The sequence below is a fragment of the Rousettus aegyptiacus genome, unplaced genomic scaffold (assembly GCF_014176215.1).
Source record: "Rousettus aegyptiacus isolate mRouAeg1 unplaced genomic scaffold, mRouAeg1.p scaffold_m13_p_4, whole genome shotgun sequence".
NCBI classification, from domain to species: domain Eukaryota; kingdom Metazoa; phylum Chordata; class Mammalia; order Chiroptera; family Pteropodidae; genus Rousettus; species Rousettus aegyptiacus.
In genome coordinates, this window is record NW_023416307.1 from 119,771,549 (window position 1) to 119,790,520 (window position 18,972).

At 42.0% G+C, this 18,972-nt stretch overlaps 1 protein-coding gene across 9 annotated transcripts in view; it reads left to right on the forward strand.

Annotated features, from left to right (window-relative positions):
• Positions 1-1,481: 1,481 nt before the first annotated feature.
• The window catches only part of MTMR14 (myotubularin related protein 14), a 44,424-nt gene continuing 26,933 nt past the window's right edge, over positions 1,482-18,972 (forward strand). For 6 of the 9 annotated variants that reach the window (XM_016134507.2, XM_016134510.2, XM_016134512.2 and 3 more), the window contains exons 1-6: positions 1,483-1,773; positions 3,608-3,756; positions 8,694-8,802; positions 16,173-16,248; positions 16,549-16,609; positions 18,136-18,258. In XM_016134507.2, coding sequence (XP_015989993.1) covers positions 1,618-1,773; positions 3,608-3,756; positions 8,694-8,802; positions 16,173-16,248; positions 16,549-16,609; positions 18,136-18,258 — 674 coding nt within the window. In that variant the 5' untranslated portion in view covers positions 1,483-1,617. Of the gene's footprint in view, positions 1,774-3,607; positions 3,757-8,693; positions 8,803-16,172; positions 16,249-16,548; positions 16,610-18,135; positions 18,259-18,972 lie in introns of all 9 variants that reach the window. The other 3 variants (XM_036219199.1, XM_036219198.1, XM_016134511.2) reach the window with 3 other exon arrangements.

The window sequence follows — 18,972 nt, forward strand, 5'->3', positions numbered from 1 at the left end:
AATCTACCGCTAATGGATGTCATGTAACCCTACTTATGTCGCTTCCTTTGATTCCAATGTATAAAATAAACTGCAAAACTGCCATTCTCTAGAGCATTTTCTTAATTTGTTGAGATTTAGCTTCCTGGTAATTGTAGTCAGCTTGGCTCAAATAAATGCATTAAAATTCTTCACAGGGTTGGATGTTTCTTACGTCAACAGTTCATTTTCTATTTTTCTCTTCCTTGTTCCTTATTCTTCTATAAAATCTTCCTACTTTCTGCCCCATTTTGCAGTTCTCTGGACCCTTGGGAAAGGCCCACTTCATAAAGCGTTAAATAAAGTTTGTTTGTAACACCTAAATTGTCTTCCTTAATCATCTTTTAATAGTACTAATCTGTCAGAGATAAATACTGAAGGGTTCACAGATGAAATAAAGAGATTTGCTTTAAAAAAAATTCTACTGGATGTGGATTGATTAAACAGATAGATTGGCAGATGTTGATTATTGTTGAAACCAGCTATGGATACATGAGGGTTCATTTTACTATTCTCTCCACTTCTGTGATGTTTCAAATATTCCACCGTGAATGAAAAAGGGGTCTAAAGAAAGTAACCTCATAGGGTGATCTGATTATAAATTCCTAACTGGGCAGGTCGTGGTGGCACCAGACATGTAACTTTTTAGTAAAAGGTGTATCTTTGCCTTAAGCAAGCACAATCCATTGTTTTTGTGCATCTAGGTTAACACACCTTTGCAGTAAGGTAAGCACCCTCAAGAGAGCACATAATTTTGTTAACTATCCAATCTCCACCTTGCTTTCTCCTACCTTATAATCTTCCTTAAATTCCCTCAATTTCAAATGCATATAACTGCAAAACTGTCAATTCTCTGGAGTATTTGCGATCTTGCTCCCTAACATATGTTGCCAGTTTGGCTCAAATAAACTCATAAAAGTTCTTTATAGGTTTGGACATTCTTACATGACACCATGAAGAAAAAAAAAAAAAAAGAATATCGGGATTTCAATTAGAATTTCAAGCCAGTTACAACTGCCGGTTTCTTCTTCAGTAAAATGGGTTGACCATAGTAGCACTATAACCACAGGGATGTTGTAAGGAGCGGTGCAGTAGGGTGTCTTATGAAATGTTGTTTTATTATTGCTTACTAATATTACTATGGTTGCCTAATACTAGCTGCCTAGAAGAGTTCCCCCTTCCTCTACCCTGCAATGGTTTATCCCACTCTTCCTTTGCTTCTTTCCCATGGTTCTTTTCTCCTGGTCCCCGCACCGCCACCCTGCAGCTCTAATGGTTTGGTCCGGCTTCCCCAAGAGAAACTCCTTTGGGCGGAGCACCAGATATTTCCAAGTGGCAGCGGCCCTTTCACCGAGACCACTTGGGTCCCTCCGCGTCGGACGGAGGGCCGGTAATCGTGGGCAGGGCGCGAGTTCCGGGCTCCGATTGGCCAGGCCAGAGGTAAACATCCGGCAGAGTGGGGCGGGGCCGGAAGTGGAAGCGGAAGGCGGCAGCTGAGGCGGTAGTGGAGGTTTCGTACTGGAAGTCGGATCCTGCAGGTGCCATGGGCTGGCCTGAGGCACACTGAGACGGGACGCTCAAGGGACTCCGCGCTGGGACATGGCTGGCGCTCGGGCTGCCGCCGCTACCTCGCCGGGGTCCTCGAGTTCTTCCGGCAACCCGCCGCCGCGGGAGCCGGGGCTCGGGGAGCTACTGGAGGAGTTCTCCCGGACTCAGTACCGGGCTAAGGACTGCAGCGGGGCCGGCGGCTCTAAGGTGAATTGAAGACGCGATTAGCAGGAGAAGGGCCCTGGCATGGGAAGTTACAGCGGAAAGGCTGAGGTCAGGGGTCAGAGAAAGGAACAAAACGGTAGTTTCCAGGGTCAGGATCCGGAGAGTAAGGGTCAGGTTAAAAACCGAAAAAGGAGGAACTGAGGTCAGAATGAGCCGAGGAGGGATGTCCTTTGGAAGGGATTTGGATGTCAAGGATCAGCTGGGGCAGGGCGGGGCGGCGGGCATTTTCAGAGATTGGAGAGGAGGAGCTGAGGAGGGTCACTCCCCTGCATTAGCCGTAGGGATAAAAGCCTAGATTAAAAAAAAAGTTGCCCCAAGGCAAGAATAAAAGAAGTATAGAGAATTCTTTCAGGTCAGAGGTCAAAACGAAGGGCCTGGAGATAATGGGGCAGAATGGAGCACCAGGAGATGAATTGTGTTGCCTTCTTATATTGTTATCTATACAGTCTGACTTTCAACTCAAGCCCATCTCTTTCCTTCCCCTGTAGATCCGGAAGACAGCGCACACCTCTGTTTCTTTATCTAAAGCAGGTCTTAGTTCCTTTATTTTCTTTCCTTGGGTTTCCCTTCAGCCTCCTTTTGGCCAGATCTGGAAGGCTTCCAATCTTGTTAGGCCATCCCCATTCTAGGCACTGTCCAGCAGTCTGATGGGAATCTTGTTAACTCTGCAATAGCCCATATCTCATTTCCCGTGTAGTTTTTGCAGGCTTAGCATCGGGTTTTCCAGTGGGATTCTGTTCCATCCTGGGCCACGAATCTGTGGTTTGGCTCCAGAAGTTACCTTTGCTGGGACATACCACAGTTGGCATCTACTAGTCTCTGGAATAACTGAGGGGAGACTTGAGTAATGATGGAACTTCCCCACTCTACAAATGACCAAGTATTTTTCAGAGCTTAGCCTGGGGGCCATCTGTTTCACCATTGACTGGGGTCCTTATTAAAAATTAAAATTCCTTGGTCCCACTCAGTTCTGCTGAGTCAGAATTTCTGAGTGTAGGAACCTGGAATTTGCATTTTTTAACAGGTTTCTTAATAAAACTCATGCACCTTAAAATTTGAGGTCTCCTGGTTTAAGCTGTTGTGAATTTTTTTCTCATTACTCTTGAATGGCTGAAGACAGTTGGTGGCTTTGCTGGGCCTTTTTCCCATCTTACACATCCTTGAAGATTAGAGTTATCATAAGTTGTTCTTGTCTTTCACTGCAGCTGGTCTTAAAGCCACTGTAAGCCTCCTGGTCTCTTGCAGACTTCTTGAGATGTTAACAGGTCTTATGCCTTTTTTAAGGTAGTCTTTCCTTGAACCATGAACAAAACAGCAATTTTGAGGGGATCTATTCCTTCTATTTCATAAACAAATGGTGTGTAAGGAGACAGCCGTTTGCAGCTTTTACTCATTACACTAACTAGAGCTTCTAAGTACTGCTCTGTGGCTCAAGAATGGCAATAATCTGGAGCCAAGGGAAGATAATAGATTAGTGCCAGTTAAAGTAACCTAGAGCAAGAGTTCTTAATATTTTACGGATTGTGGACGCATTTGAGAATCTAATGAAAGCTGTAATCCTCTTCTTCAGGTGCTTAACGTGGACAATTTCACTGCACCACTGAGGGGTTCAGGGTCCCTCCCAAAGTATAGCATATATTGGTTAATGAACTACACATTAGGGCCTGTGACTTAGCAACAGGTCTCTTTCTGGCATCGAATAATAATCGCAGATGCACATGTAATTTCTAGTGACCTCTCCAGATCATGAACTACCTAATTCTCACACTCAGGGCCCCAGAATCTTATTTATGCTCAGATTTCCTCCTCTGTGCAGGTTGAGCGCATTGAGAAGAGATGTCTGGAGCTGTTTGGCCGAGACTACTGTTATAGCGTGATCCAAAATGTGAATGGGGATATCTGTGGCCACTACCCCCAGCACATCGTGTTTCTGGAGTATGAAAGTTCTGAAAAGGAGAAAGACACGTGAGCATCATGTGACCAGAGTGTGTTGTCTGGGGAGGTCTTGACAGCTCAACCTCAGGGTCAGGAAGTCTGTAGCTGGGAGGGAAACTGGAGGTTGGGGGGAGGGGGTGGCAGAGTCACTTTTCTCAGGTGATAAGCCTTCTTGGCATCCTCGTTTACTTCAGGGTTTGAAAAATTATATATGCAAGGTAGCATGGGTTAAGAATGAGGGGTTGGGAGTCACAGCCCTGGACTCCTGTTTCACTCCCACTCTATAGCTCATTGCCCTAAGACTGCTGATTTCACACCTTTCCTTTTTGAATCTCAGTGTCCTTTAAGAGAGTTTGGATGAGAGGTGTGCTGTGTCAATATATTTAAGAGCCTGAGGTCTGAAATCTGACTTCCTCACTTGCTGGCTATGTAATTAACTTGAACAAGTTATTTAACCTCTTTGTCTCTTTTGTCATTGTTAAGTCTCTACCTCTTTAGAAATGTGGCTAGTGCAATCACTGATGATAAACATGGCTATTTCAAGCGTGGCATATTTGTTGTAAGAATTAGAAATAAGAGCTATTATTACTGAGGGCCTGCCAAGGCCTGAGTACTTTCTGTGGGATAACAGTTCATACCAGAGCAGACATAAAACACCTGGCATAGGTTGCAGCCTATAAGGTGATCAGTAAATGCTAGCAGTTGTTCGACTCTAAAAAATAATCACAGCATTGAGGCTCCAGGAAATGCTTTATGTCAACCTCAAAGTTTGTTCCTCTAGTCTCCCTGCTTGCTGCTGATTTTAAGGGAATTCTAGAAGCTATTTTCAACAATATCTGTGAACCCCTGGCCCCATGAATGCAATGTTATGATGAGTGCTCCAGGACAGTCGTGCTGCAAAGTATGCAGACCCTCCCCACCACAAGCATGCCCATCAGTGCTCCCAGGGATCGACTAGAAACTCCTGCTCTCGGGCTCCAGAGTCAATGAATCAAAATCACAGCATAAGATGCCCCAGCACATTAAGGTTTAAGAAGTACTGCTGTAGGCAAACCGCGGGTGATGGTTCATTCTCTCTGCTGTGTGAGTGTTTGGGAAGACTTTATGGTAAGATTCTTTTCAGCTGGAATTGGAAGGATAAGTAGGAGTGCCCCTGAAATGTCCTTAGGGATCAGCTTGTATAGGGTCTTGATCATCAGGTTAAGGAGTGCGGACTTGTGGGTATTAGTGGTTTTATTTGCTTGTGTCCTGAGCACTCATTAAAATAATAGATTCTAGGGCCCCTGAATCCGAATTTTCGGCTTCAGTCTCAGTTCCCCAGGTGAGTCATATATATATATGCTATAGCCTGAGAACTACTGCTGTGGGCTGCCAGGAGCCAAAAAAGGCTTTCAAGCAGAACAACGAGTTGAGAAGTTTTAAAGACTAAGCCTTAGCTTCCTCATCTGTAAAATGGGATGTCTATAAGTGCTATCTCATGAGTTTGTAGAGTTTGTTAGAAAAATTAATTAGAAAAAAAATTGTATGTAGATCATAGAAATTGTATCATATCCTCAGTCATATAACCTAATTCCAGAAATCTCCAAGCCTAAAGAATAGGGCTTTCCTATGGTCCCATTATTTATGTTTAGTTCTTATCTCTTCCTAACTTCTTCCAGATTAGGTAAACTCACCTTCTACAAGTCCTTACACTAAAGTTTCTGAACAAGAACTCTTTTTCCTTGTCCTTGCCCTCCTTTTAGCCTCCTTCAGTGCTGGCTAGTGATTGTACAATGACATTCTGATATTAAGCTCAGCTGTAGTCAAAGTAGTGCTTCTCCAACTTGATTTTGTGAGTGAATTACCTAGGGCTCTCGTTACAATGCAGAATCTGACTCTGTAGATCTGGAGTGGGGCATGAACTTCTGCATTTTCTAATGAGCTTCCAGGTAATGCCAAACTACTCTATAGTAGCACTACTCTAAGGAACTCAGTCTTGGTTGTCTCACGGAAGCTTTTCCAGGAAGGAAACAAGTTCAGTGCTGATTCAATCTAGCCCTTGAAGAGAGGGAAACTAATCTTTGTCAGGTGCCTACTGTTTGGCAAGTGTTAGGATTTCACACACCAGCTCATTCAAGTGTTGCAGTTACCTAGTGAAGAGGGTAATAACACCTCCATCGTACAGAAGAGGAAGTTGAAATGCAGAGAAGTAACTTGCTTTTGCCCAAGATCACAGACATAGCAAGTAGAATGCAGTTAAAAGCCAGGTCTTCCCCACCCTGCTCCGTCCACCACTGTGTCTTTTCTGTCATCACCATGGCTCTCCCACCTTGTCTAGCAGGGTCTCACCTTCCAGTCCAGAGCCACTGAGGAACATCCCTAACCATAGAGGAGTTATTGGAATTTGTTTTTACTTTTCACTCCTTGCAAGGCCTTAAAGTGATAACTGAGTGGGGTGATGCCTGTTTGTTGAAGAGAAGAGAGTATATGCATGTTTAGGTGGGAAGAAGTAGAAATTTTTGCTGCTTTACATATCTAGCTTTGGTGTTAATATGACACAACACTGAGTTACACAGAGTGTAACTGGATTTAGGAAGTTGTTTGGTTCTCTTAACCTACCTTCCCAGTTTAGCGCATCCTCTGGGAATAGAAGCCTGGACAGGGATCTCTGAACAGCCAAGATATGTTTAGCAGCTGATAAACAATTGAGCTGCTGTCACGTGGCAGACACCAGGGATCCAGTTGGAAGACCTACCAGATAGATGAAGTCCTTACCCTTAGGTCTGTGGGTAACACAGACCAGTAAATAAGCAATGACAGTGTAATGAGAGCCTGAATTAGGAAAGTACAGGTGAGGCCTTAGGTGATAGTGGTTAAAGTTCTGTACCCAATTCCAACAAGTTTGTGGGGAGGGACTGTTCCCCCATACCACCAACTCTCAGACATGAGCTGGATATTTTACAATTCAACTCAATTCTGACACTATCTTCTCACAGATAGCATCAGATTCCACAGGTTAAGGGTGCAGTACTGTAAAACAAATATAAATACACAAGCCTACCCTTACTCAACTATGACCGTCACGTGCCAGACACAGTTCAGTGCTTAACACTATAAGAAAAAGATCCAAGGGCCAAGAGATAATAAAAATGAAAGCAGGAACTACTGAGAACAGAAACTGAATTGGTTCCTTGAGTAGGAGAACCAGGAAAATAAACCATCATCTAGCATAATGAGAAAAAGTGTTTTTGCCTTTATATTAAAAGACTCTGCAGAGTCCCTGCGAGGGAAATACTGGCATGTTCTCTACCGTGGTTTTGTGGAGAGTTGCTCAGTGGAAGGACTCAGCTTGGGAGAATCAAACACAATTTCAAGGCATTTAGTGCTTAGAGGGAACTGCTGAAATAAACTAAGGGAGAGTCAGTTGCTACAAATGGCTCTGACCAAATCCATGAAAATGGACTGGGGCCACCAGAAAGGAGGAAAGATTACTGTAAGCAGTACTGTATGTGCTCTCTTTTGTATGCTCATGGTGTCTGAGTTTAATTAGACTATTATTTTGTACTGAGATGCCTTTTTTTTTTCAATAGAGAGACTGAGTGAGGGAAAGGTAGTAGAATTTGGTTTTCAGTGAGCCATGTTTTCTAGAGACTGCCTTGTTGGCCTGTGACACCCTGCAGGCTTCTTGAAGAAGTACTCTACCCTCTTCAAGTTTGCCATTCTTTCTTCCTTCAAAAAAGAACAAACATGATTACAAAAGTAACATTTTAAATCAAACCTTCAGAAAAATACACCATGAGAATTGTAAGTCCTTTTCTTTTATCCCCTTGTTCTTTTTCCAAGATCATCAAACTACTGGTCCAAGTTCTTATTTGAAGAGCTCTTTTTAACTTTAATTTCAGACCCCTGCTTGATAGTAGGTAGTTATATTTTTAGAAACTGTGGCTTGAGAATATATCTATGAAGGCTATTAAGAAATCAACAGTGTTTTTAAAAGACTTCATATTTTAAATGCCAGTAGCATCCAAATAAGCTTTAAAAGGTCACAAATGTATAGGAGTTTCTGAATTTATTGATTCTGAAGTAATTATTTGTATGCATGTGCCATGCAATAATCGGATCCCTAGAAGGAGTACGATGTGGGAGTTAAAGACCCTCTAGGGCTTGACCTGGAAGCTAAACCCTTATAAGGAGGAAACATGAATGTCTCCCCTCCTATTTGGTTACTCTGCATAGCTGGGAGAGCATCCCCCTGGGAGAGCATCTCACTCTAACTTTGCTGCCTCTTGTTTCTTTTGCAGCCAGCTCTGACTGGCTGATTTGGAGCCCTTTGCTAAGGATTGGTAGGCATGAGTAGACCCTTACTTTGGGGGTCTGCTAATTTGATAGGATTTGATAGGGGTGTTATTCACTGGAGCTCATTTTTAAACTTGACTCTTATGTTCTAGAAGCTTCCTTACCAAACTCCAGTGTAGTAACTACTTTGCTTCTCAATGCCAAAAATAGCTTGTCTTTCGCCTCCTTTGTTCCAGCAAAAATGGCCCTATGATTTCCAGAGAGTCCCTAGGACATCTTTTATTTTACCGTGGGAGGAAAAAATTGGTAATCAATATTCAGTTTGCTATGTATTTTATATATCATGTCTTCTGTTTTTTATATACCATGTCTTCAGAGTAGCTGACTTTTTTCCCATCTTAAAGGTTCTGAAATCAGGATGACTTAAGTTCTAATACCTATGATACAGCACTTTTTTCTTTTCCTGAAAAACTTATATCCATAGTCCAGAATCTAGGAATTAGGGCACTTATTAAGTTTGAAATAAGTATTCACACACGTATGCAGATCTAGCATGTGTGTGCACACACACACACAAAATAAGTATTCACACACATATGCAGACCTAGCATGTATGTGTACGTGTGTGCACACACGCACATAAAATGTCCACTTGAGACTAGTCTGACCTGCCTCTCTTGCCCATGTATTAGGTTTCAGAGCACCGTGCAAGTGAGCAAGTTGCAAGACCTTGTCAACCGCAGCAAGACGGCCAGGTGCAGAGGACGGTTTGTCTGTCCAGTGATCCTGTTCAGGGGCAAGGTAAGACCATGCCATAGCCTTGCGCTCCCTGAGACCATCTTCTGGGGTAATTCTTCTTGTTCTTGGCCTTAGCCAGCCAAGTGTTGGTGACTGGGTGTCCGGTGCTGAGGAAAGCAGTCCAGAGAAACATACCAATTCTGATAACTACCTTCAAGGATAAATCCAGATAGGGAAGGGATAGTCTTACCAGAGTATCCCACCCTGTGTTTTGGAGCCAGGCTGCCTAGGTTTAGATCCTGGCTCTGTTACTTCCTATCTGTGCAAGGCCTTGATTTCCTCCTCTATAAAATAGGAATAATAATCATGTCTACATCAAAGATTAATGGAGTAGATTAGGTCAAGTAAGTTATTGTTGTTCGTTCATTTTTGGTGTTTTTTTGGGGGTTTAAAAGGTATACTTACAACATTTAAAAAAATTATTTAACTTAGTTTCAAGTATACAATACCTTGGTTAGACATCTATATAGTTCATAAAATGATGCACCAAATTGCTCCCTCCCTCCTTTGGCCCTCCACATAGCCATCATATTAATGCTAACTGCATTCCCTCTGCTGTGCTCCCCATCCTTATGACCAACCATCAACTACGAATTTGTACTTCTTTAACCCTTTACCCCATTCTCCCAGCCTCCCAACCTCCCTTCCCTCTGTTTGTCACCAAATTGTCCACTATATTTGTGAGTATGTTTTTGATTAGTTTGTTCTTTTTGTTCCTGAGATTCTGCATATAAGTGAAATTATATGATATTTATCTTTCTCTGACTTATTTCACTCAGCATAATAACCTCTACCATTGCAAATGGTAGGATTTCATTTTTTTTTGATGACCGAGTAATATTCCGTTGTATATATGAACCATAATTTCTTTATTCAGTCATCTGTTGATGGGCATTTAGGTTGCTTCCATATCTTGGCTATTGTAAATTGTGCTGCCATAAATATTAGAGTACATAGATCTTTGCAAATTATTTTTTTGGTTTTCTTTGGATAAATACCCAGAGGTGTAATTGTTGGTTCAAAAGGTATATCTATTTTCAATTTTTGAGAAACCTCCATACTGTTTTCCATAGCAGCTGTACCAATTTGCAGTCTCACCAACAGTGTATGAATGTTCCCTTTTCTCCGCATCCTCGCCAACACTTGATGTTTTTTTTGATTTATTGTTTATTGATGAGAGCCATTCTGACAGGTGTGAGGCGATAGCTCAATGTGGTTTTAATTTGCATTTCTCTGATGGTTAGCGACCTTGAGAATCTTTTTATATGTCTATTAGCCATCTGTATTTCCTCTTTAGAGAAATATCTGTTCAGGTCTTCTGCCCATTTTTTAATCGAGTTGTTTGCTTTTTTGTTGTTGAATTGTATAAGGTCTTCATATATTTTGGATATTAACCCCTTATCAGATGTATCATTAGTGAATATCTTCTCCCAAACAGTCAGTTGTCTTTTTGTTTTATTGATAGTTTTCTTTGCTATACAAAAACTTCTTAGTTTTATGTAGTCCCATTTGTTTATTTTTTCTTTTGTTTCCCTTGCCCAAGGAGATATAGCTGAAAAGAAATTCCTGTTAGTAATATCAGAGAGTTTACTGCCTATCTTTTTTCATTCTTTCAATCATATAATTCACCAAGTACTTTTTGCATGTGTACTATGTTCTAAGCCCTGCTTCAGGCATTACAATACATCAGCACATAAAATAGACAAAAATCCTTACCTTCATAGAACGTACATTCTAGTGAGTATCATTAATTTGACTCTCTAGTATGATCTCATTTCACCTATCTTTTTATGACCCTTTTGTGTAATTTCTGTTACTATTTTGCATATAAGACTCAAAAGTAGTTAAGTAGCTTACTCAAGGTTTCTTTAAACAGCTAGAGAGCTGGGATTTGAACGTGTCCCATACTCCTTCAGGCAACCATGCTGTGATTTAGAGTCATGGTGTGGTATGAGAGGAGCTCACCACAGAGGGGCAACAATGTGGACTGGCAGACAGATGACCTCATGAAGTAAGCCACACTTGACTTGAGAGCATTGAAGGATAAGCAAAATCATTGGAAGGAAGGGGTGAGAGGATGTTCCAAGAAGGTATGCAGGATGGAAAAAGACATGGAGCCAGGAAGAAGAGAGGCCAAGAGACTTCCCTGACTGGAATGGAAGTTACATGTCAGAGTAGAGGATGGAAGGGATTGAGCGCAGGAGGCTGAATGCTGACCAAGTTGTTCGTATTTACCAGGAGAACCACTGTGATTCTTGAGCAGGAAAATACAGGATGAAAATAACATTTTGAAGATGAGTCAAAGAGAAGTAGACTTAAAGTAGAAGGAGCCTGGAGATGGGGAGAGAAACAAGGATGTAGCCTCTTTATTCATTTAGCAGGTGTCTGAGGGCATGCGTTATAGTCCCAGTGGCTTATAGATTCCAGATGTAGGTCTTAGCATGAGTGGTTGAGGGCCTTGGCAGGGCAGTGGGGAGGAGAGATGTAAGGCTTGTTTCTATCCCTTCGTGTCTTTCTTTCATAAAATGAGAGAAGAGCAAATGTGAAAGGGGAGGTTAGGAAGGGAGGATTTAGCCAAAGGCTTTCTTTGTCAGGTCAATTTTAGGCAAAAATGTTTCTGGAAGTTAAGCCCCCAAAATCGATCATCTTAACCCATTTCCCATTAAAAAAAAAAAAAAAAAGCGCAGCTCTCTGACAACGTTAATTTAATATCACATGTAGGAATGCTACATTTTATAGGATTTGGCATTGTCAGAATCTTGACTTACTATATTTTGTAAATGGAAATACCACTACTAAAAACAGAATGCTATAAATAGAATGTTGTCATTTGTTTCCAAAGACTATCAATATACTAAAGCGATGAGAAAATAATAAAAGCAAGATATTTCATGGCAGACTTTGGGGTTAAGGTTAAGAGTGTAATCCGCAAGTTATTTCAGGGTAAACATTGCAGTCGTCAAAGCTGCTGACAGGTATTCTGGGGACAAACAGAAATGAGTTAAAGCTATTTGTTTTGCCCCTTGGAAAGTTTTCCTGTTCCTAAAAGTTACCAGAACTCCAGTTTAAAGATCACTGCTCTGTGGAACATAGTGCTTGTCATTAGAAACTACAAAGGAAATGGTCAAACCAGTGTTTCAGAGTGTGTTCCATTGAACAATATAGTTTAAGGATGTGCTTGTGAAAAGCATTCCCTTTCAAACAAGAATGTGAAATACTGCATACTAGATTTGGCCTAACCCCCAAGCTTCAGATTCATAAAGTACATTGATATGTGTATACTGACATAGTAAAGGTTCTGAAAAGTCCTATAACAGATAGACATATGTAGGTCTGGTGTTTTTCACTCATTTGTCTCCAGACCATTATACATTTCCTGGATACTTTTGGGAAATACCACGCTGAACAGCTTAGTCCAGTGGAGTTGCTGAATGACGGATTGTTAGCATTTACAGAGCTGGTAGGCCTGTGACAAAAGAGTCCTAAGCCAACCGATTTCAGAGGGAAGATGATGAGTTGGAGGTATTATTCTGAGGAGGCTTTGACGTTATTAAATCTTGATGAGGGCTTTGCCGCTAATCCTGCTGCTTTTGACTCCTTTTGCACCATCTTGTCCAGGCCATGGAATACCATTTCATACCCGTTAGCTTCTGACTCAGTAGGTGATTACTTACGTAATACCTACTTACATATGCTTTATTCTAATTGTGTGTTGGAACCTCTGTCATTTCCTCTTTTGTAATCCCTTTGAGGACAGAGGCTTTGTCTTATTGCTGTCTTCCCAGCACCTAGCAAAATGCCCGCTCAGCTTGTAAATGCAATCTTAGCAGGAAGATACTGCTCTTGGATAAAGCACTAGCGGACCCTATACTAGCTTCTAGGGGACAGCAATGAGTAAGACAGTCCTTGTCCACATGGAGCTCAGTGAGTGGGGAAGGCAAACAAGTGAACAAGCAATTGAGAGGGAGATAAGGCAAGGCACAAGAATGTCCTCTGTTGTGAAATGGGGAGGGATGTAATCCTCAGAGATATGTGGCACTTAGCAGGCACCTGTTAACTAGTGTGGTTGGCAGTGTTTTTTACAAACATTACTTCAGAGACACCTACCTCTGCCAGTTTGGGGGGTGGGAGTATGTTAGGTGCTTACTTCCTGCTTCCTTCAAAACTCAGTTCATGCAACAACATGGATAGACCTAAATGGCATTATGCTAAGTGAAATAAGTCAGACAGAGAAAGACAAATACCATATGATATTACTTATATGTGGAATCTAAAAAACACAATAGACAAACAAATAAACAAATTCAGAGGATAAATTTATGGTTGCCAGATGGGAGGATGGTTGGGGGCTAGATGAAAAAGGTGAAGGGATTAAGAAGAACAAATTGGTAGTTCAAAATAGTAACAGATACAGAGTATAGAATAGGGAATTTTATAAAAGAAAAAAATCAGTGTGGCTGGTGGAACTGTGGAACTAAATGTTTAATTTTATTACATTTCAGTTAATTTACATTTTATAACTGAAGCTGTAGAGGGTTTTTTGTTTGGCTAAACAACTTTATCTTGGGACAGGACTGCATTTCCCTTTAAATGATAAAAATAAAGCATCCTAGTTGAGATGTACTATAAATGTAAAACATATATTGGATTTTGAAGACTTAGTATAGAGAATGTTAAATGTTAATAATTTTAAAGTGATTATATATTGACATAATATTTTGGATATATTAAGTTAAATAAGATATATTATTAAAAAATTATTTTAAACTCAGTTCACGTATTTAAGGGTCGCATGTTCTCCCCTAACAGTTATATTGGGCTTTTAGACACTTAAAATTAGAACAAGTCATCTTTCTCTTTGCTTCCCCATGTAACAGAAAGGGAGCAGAGGTCAGTCACTTTTATTCTATGTGCCAAAGGTATCGTTAAGTAGAGGGATGTTTCTAGTGCAGAATCAGGGGCCATTCCTAATTAGGTAGAGAGCATTCAGAGTGCATCCTGCTTTTTTTAGCTAAGCTTAGAATGCATAAATGATGGGTTAAGAATGGGAGCCAAGATGGTAGGTAGCAGGGGTCAGGAGTTATTCTGTATAGTGGGGTACAGCTTCCCCCAGGTGCCAGCTCAGTCAGTACCTTCCTGCAGAGTTTGGTGCCACATGTGGAGAGTTAGCTAACTTGTCTGCTTTTCTCTATCTGACTAGTCTTCTGGGCCCCAGGTCTGGCTGCCTCAATTACCAAAAAGACGAGGACAGATCAAAGGGATATGGGAGAACTGGGAACAGAAAGAGGTATCTAAACCTTCACAAGAATTTAAGAAATGGTCTCAAAGCTCAGTAGCCAAAAAGGGGGTATGTGTTTGCTCTGTAGATTTAACAGAAGAAAGGCAAAGAAAAGAGGTTTGATACCAGCAGCTTAGATGATGGGGACGATTAGGTATGAAAGTACGTGCCATTTGAACTCAAGCCACAAGTTCCCCATTGTCTTGTTTTCAGAAATCAGACCCCTCCCCCATTACCATTAGAGTCTTGGGGATCTTCTCAACCTGGGGATTGACACTTCCCTGCTGCAACTTTCTGCTTCGCTACTCCTAATTATTGGCTGGTCACCTTAGCACAGGGACTCTTAACAAGGGCTGGAGATGGACCCATGGATGCATTTGGGAGAGTCCAGAAACCCCTAAAGTATAGGTAAACTATGGTTCATCAGATTTTCAAAATGCTTTTGAACCCAGAAAAAGTTAAGCAGTGCATCTGCCAGAGTGCATCCTGCTAAGGCCAGCAAGAATCCTGGCCCAAGTCCTTGGGCTTTTAGGACAACCTTCCCACAAATCTGTTCTTGCCTACAGCACTGTACTCAGAAGGCCAGAAGTTTCCACTCACCCCTTTCCTGTGGCAGCAAAACTGTTCTTTCCCTTTATCTTACAGGTCGTGAAGGGGAAGGCAGTATTTTGTGGTCTTCCAGGGACCCACTTTATATTGCCAGGCTGTGTGACCCATTCAGAAGTGGCTTTTATTCCCTCTGTGTCACCTTGCAGCTTCCCCTCTCTATTGTAATCTCTCAGCCACCCTCACTGCCACCCCGAGCCCTTAGTTAAATTCTGGGCTAGTTTGCTTCCCCATCACCAGATTTCTTCTAGTTCTCATCAATTTAATTAAAGATGCAACCTTGAAATTAGATAGCTATATTGAAGTTCACGCTAGTTGCCTGGTTTCCGCTTCTTGAGTCATGAGGAAAAGAGTAAAATTGCACGTAAGTACATCTATAGCTGCTGCATTTCCTTGATGCAGAAGAGAGAGAAGATATAATTTCTTTAAAAAAATAAAGCCCCCTAACATTTCTCCCGTAATTGGCCCACCTGCTCTAAAGTGTTCACCCTGCACTAAAAAGTTTCAGGTAATGATGAGCACCCAGGCTTTGGAGGTAGGTGGGTCTAGATCTAATTCCAGTTTACCCCTCATTGTATGACCTCATTCATTACTTCACCCCTCTGTTCCTTTTCTTCATCTGTGAAGCAGCAGCAGCAGTTTGTGCCACCTGCAACATCTATCTCATGGGCTCTGTAAAAATTCAGTGAAAAGATGGTGTAAATGTTTCAGTACTATGCCCAGTACACACACACGTGAAAACCACCAAATCTTACATAAGTACACTGTGACAAGCACTAAATCTATCCATTATAGTTAGTAACACTCTGGTGCTGCTCATTTGGGGAGCTACCCCTTGACAGAGGCTGTAGATTAAATTTTAGGCATATTTCAGACTGACCGTTATGGTCTCAATGCTGATAAAACTATGGTGAATGGTTTTGGACCCATATCTCCTCTTGCCCTGGAAGAATCGGAGGAGAGTCCCAAGTGTTCCTTCAACTTCAGAAAACCTACTGACTATTGATCAAAGGTTACAACTTCCAGTTATAAGACAAATAAGTTGTTACGGCCATGCCACCCTGAACACGCCCCATCTCGTCTGATCTTAGAAGCTAAGCAGGGTCAAGCCTGGTTAGTACTTGGATAGGAGACCACCAGCTAGCAAGACCAAGTGCTTTAGGCATAAAAAAAGAAACAAACCCAACAACAAATAAGTTCTATGTGGATCTAATGTATAGCATGGTGATTATAGTTAATAATGCTATATTATATACGTTAAAATTGCAAAGAGCAATGATCTTAACTGTTTGCCCTACAAAAAGAAATGGTAATTATGTGACATGATGGAGGTGTTAGCTAACACTATGGTGGCAACGATTTTGCAATATATAAGTGTATCAAATCAGCATGTTGGACACCTTAAACTACACAATGTCAGTTATACCTCAATAAAGCCAGGAAAAACAAAAACGAAATTTTCTGATCCTGAAAATTGTTTCTCTCTCAGCACATTTGCAGGTCGGCCACACTGGCTGGATGGGGGGAGCTGTATGGACGCACTGGCTACAACTATATTTTCTCAGGTGAATGTTAAATTGCATCCTCTGTGACTAAGAACAAGAGCCCAGTCAAAGAGAATAGCCGCCCCCAGCCACAGGGGCATGGGTGGAGGGTGCAAGCAAGCTGGGGAGCGAATAGGGGCCTTCTTTTATTACCTGAGGAGATGCTTGGTGTAGAGAAGACCACTAGCTTATGGGACATCTAGTGCTGAAAGGACATGAGGGCTGTCTTTAGGGGTGGATCTGGTGGGGAGGAGGGCAGGTTGGGAAGCCCTGGGTGGAGCCCCATGCCACTGCCTTGGTACTGACATGTTTCTTGGTCAGGGGGTGCAGATGATGCCTGGGCAGATGCGGAGGATATCACGGAGGAGGACTGTGCTCTTCGGTCAGTGCCAGGTTGTTATGGGTCTGATTGTATTGTGGGCAGGGTGTCTGACCAGTAGTGGCTGTTTTCATGACAGTTTATATCCATCACTGGTCCAGATAAATGGATTGACTCCCTTCTTCTAGCTGTCAAGTCCATACCCTGAAATAGGGTCATTGAGATCCATCTCATATCTTCACACCAAAGCTGACTTTATTAAATACCCAAGCAGTCTGTCTCCACCATAGCTACCCATAAGGATCCCAAAGATAATGTCCCAGCCTGAGGTTCCCAGTACCACAGTCCAAGACAAGTCCCAGTTCCTCAAGTATGGCCAGGGTGCTGACGGCCTGCCTGCCTGCCAAGTGTCACATAGCATACCTGGTGCTGAGGTACAGAGCAAGGGCTAAAGTCCCCATATGAGAGATGTAGACTAGAAGCTCCATGGCTCTTTGGTGTCATAATAGAGCTTGATACAAACAAGTATTTTAGGCTCCCTTAGGTAGGAAAAGCACTGGTTCAAATGGTACTTTCTTTCCAAATGTTTTTAGAAAACAACACTATAGGATATTGTGGAAGAGCTCCTTTACATGGTCTATACCACATGGAAAAGTCTTTAACGGGTATCAGGGGTCTCTGGAATGCACTTGAGCACCCTTGTAAGCTCAGCTGCTCAGAATCATGGCTTGATACCTGAAGGCATCTCACTGTCCCCGGGTTCTGTCTTTTAGTTCTGAGAGCAGAAGCTCTGCTTTGTGCTCAGGAATGTTTGTCTCTTCCCCTAAGATCAGACAACCTCTGCCTCAGCCAGGCCCTCAGCCAGGCCATCTTCTGTAGCATACACTGTTCTTGGTGAGGAAACTACTAGGGACAACAAAGCAGTGGGCATTTTAAAAAATTAATGGTGATTGTTTACTCATTCTACTTTTGCATTTATCTGTCGGAATAATCAAAAGACAGCCTGGGGATTAAGAAAAGTTTATCTTTCTCCTTGCTTCATAGGCTTGCTAAGTAGAAGGTGTTCACTCGCTAGTATTTCATAGTCAGTTGATAAAATATCTAAAAACTCCATCTCCCAATAAGCATTTCAATCTGTTATGTTATGAACAAGTCATGGCTAAAAATGGTCGTAAAAGTTGGAGGGAGATAAACTCTAATGAAAGCTCAGAGACTATCAGCCACCAGTTTGCTGCTTTTCAGAACTTGGAGATTATCTTGAGTCTTCTGGCTTATAGTCAAGCAGGGGCAAAAAAGCCTTTTTCTGTATTGGGGCTGCAAATTGCTTCTCTTTGAAAACCATCCCAGACAGGGTGGATAATCTCTTAGAAAGTCATCTTCTCTGCACCTTTCCTAGAACCAGTTGTCCTGTCTTGACCCTACCTCTATCTTCCGGAGAAGAGAAATAAATTCTTGCCAGTGACATCTATACTTCCTTGAACACGTTCCCCTCCCCACCCCACCCCTCACCCCACCCTTCACCCCACCCCCCTCCAGACTTTTCTAAATGAATGTGCAGTGCAACTTCTCCCTCTGGTTCTTTGTTTCAGAAGTTCCGACACACATCTTTTTGATAAGGTCAGAGGCTATGACATCAAGCTGCTTCGGTACCTGTCAGTTAAATACATCTGTGACCTGATGGTAGAGAACAAGAAAGTGAAGTTTGGCATGAAGTAAGTACAGGGCACCCACTGTGAAATGGGCAGAGGTGATGTGTTCACAGGCTTTTCAGGTTGGTGATAGTACATAGTTACTAAGGGCTCACCATGTGCCAGGCCTCGTGCTGAGGGCTTTCTGTACATCCTCACTTGTATCTTCAAACAGCCCTGTAAGACTGATTCTAGTGTCCCCCTCTTACAGGCTAAAAATTGAAGTAAAGAGAGGTTAAGTAACTTGCTCAAGGTCGTCCAGATAGTAACTGAGGGAGCTGTGAGTCTCTAATCTGTGCTCTTTTGCCTCCTCCTCTTAGACACCCTTGAAGGTTTTTCCAGGCTCCAACCAAGTTCTACATCATCTTTGGTAAATTAGAGTCTTTTAAAATGAAACAAAAAAATCTGTATCAATTTTTACTTCACATATGGACCAAATCTTGATGTGATAAAACAAAATTTGAAAAAAACAGAACCTGAGTTTTGAAATGATAGGATTTTTTCCAAATTTTTATTTTTTATAATGACTTTTAACTATGCTGAGGTCGTCCTAGAAAATAAGGCATAGCGAGGCTAAATTACAGTTCAGCTGTCTGCAGATACCCAAACATTCCCTTATCCCTTCCTTCTTCATCTGTCAGAACATTCTAAAGGCTTTCCCCTTCAGGTGCTGTTTGTTCACCCTGTTCAGGAGTGTCCTCAGTAGGTATTGGAGATGAGAGCCCACCAAAGGGTCCC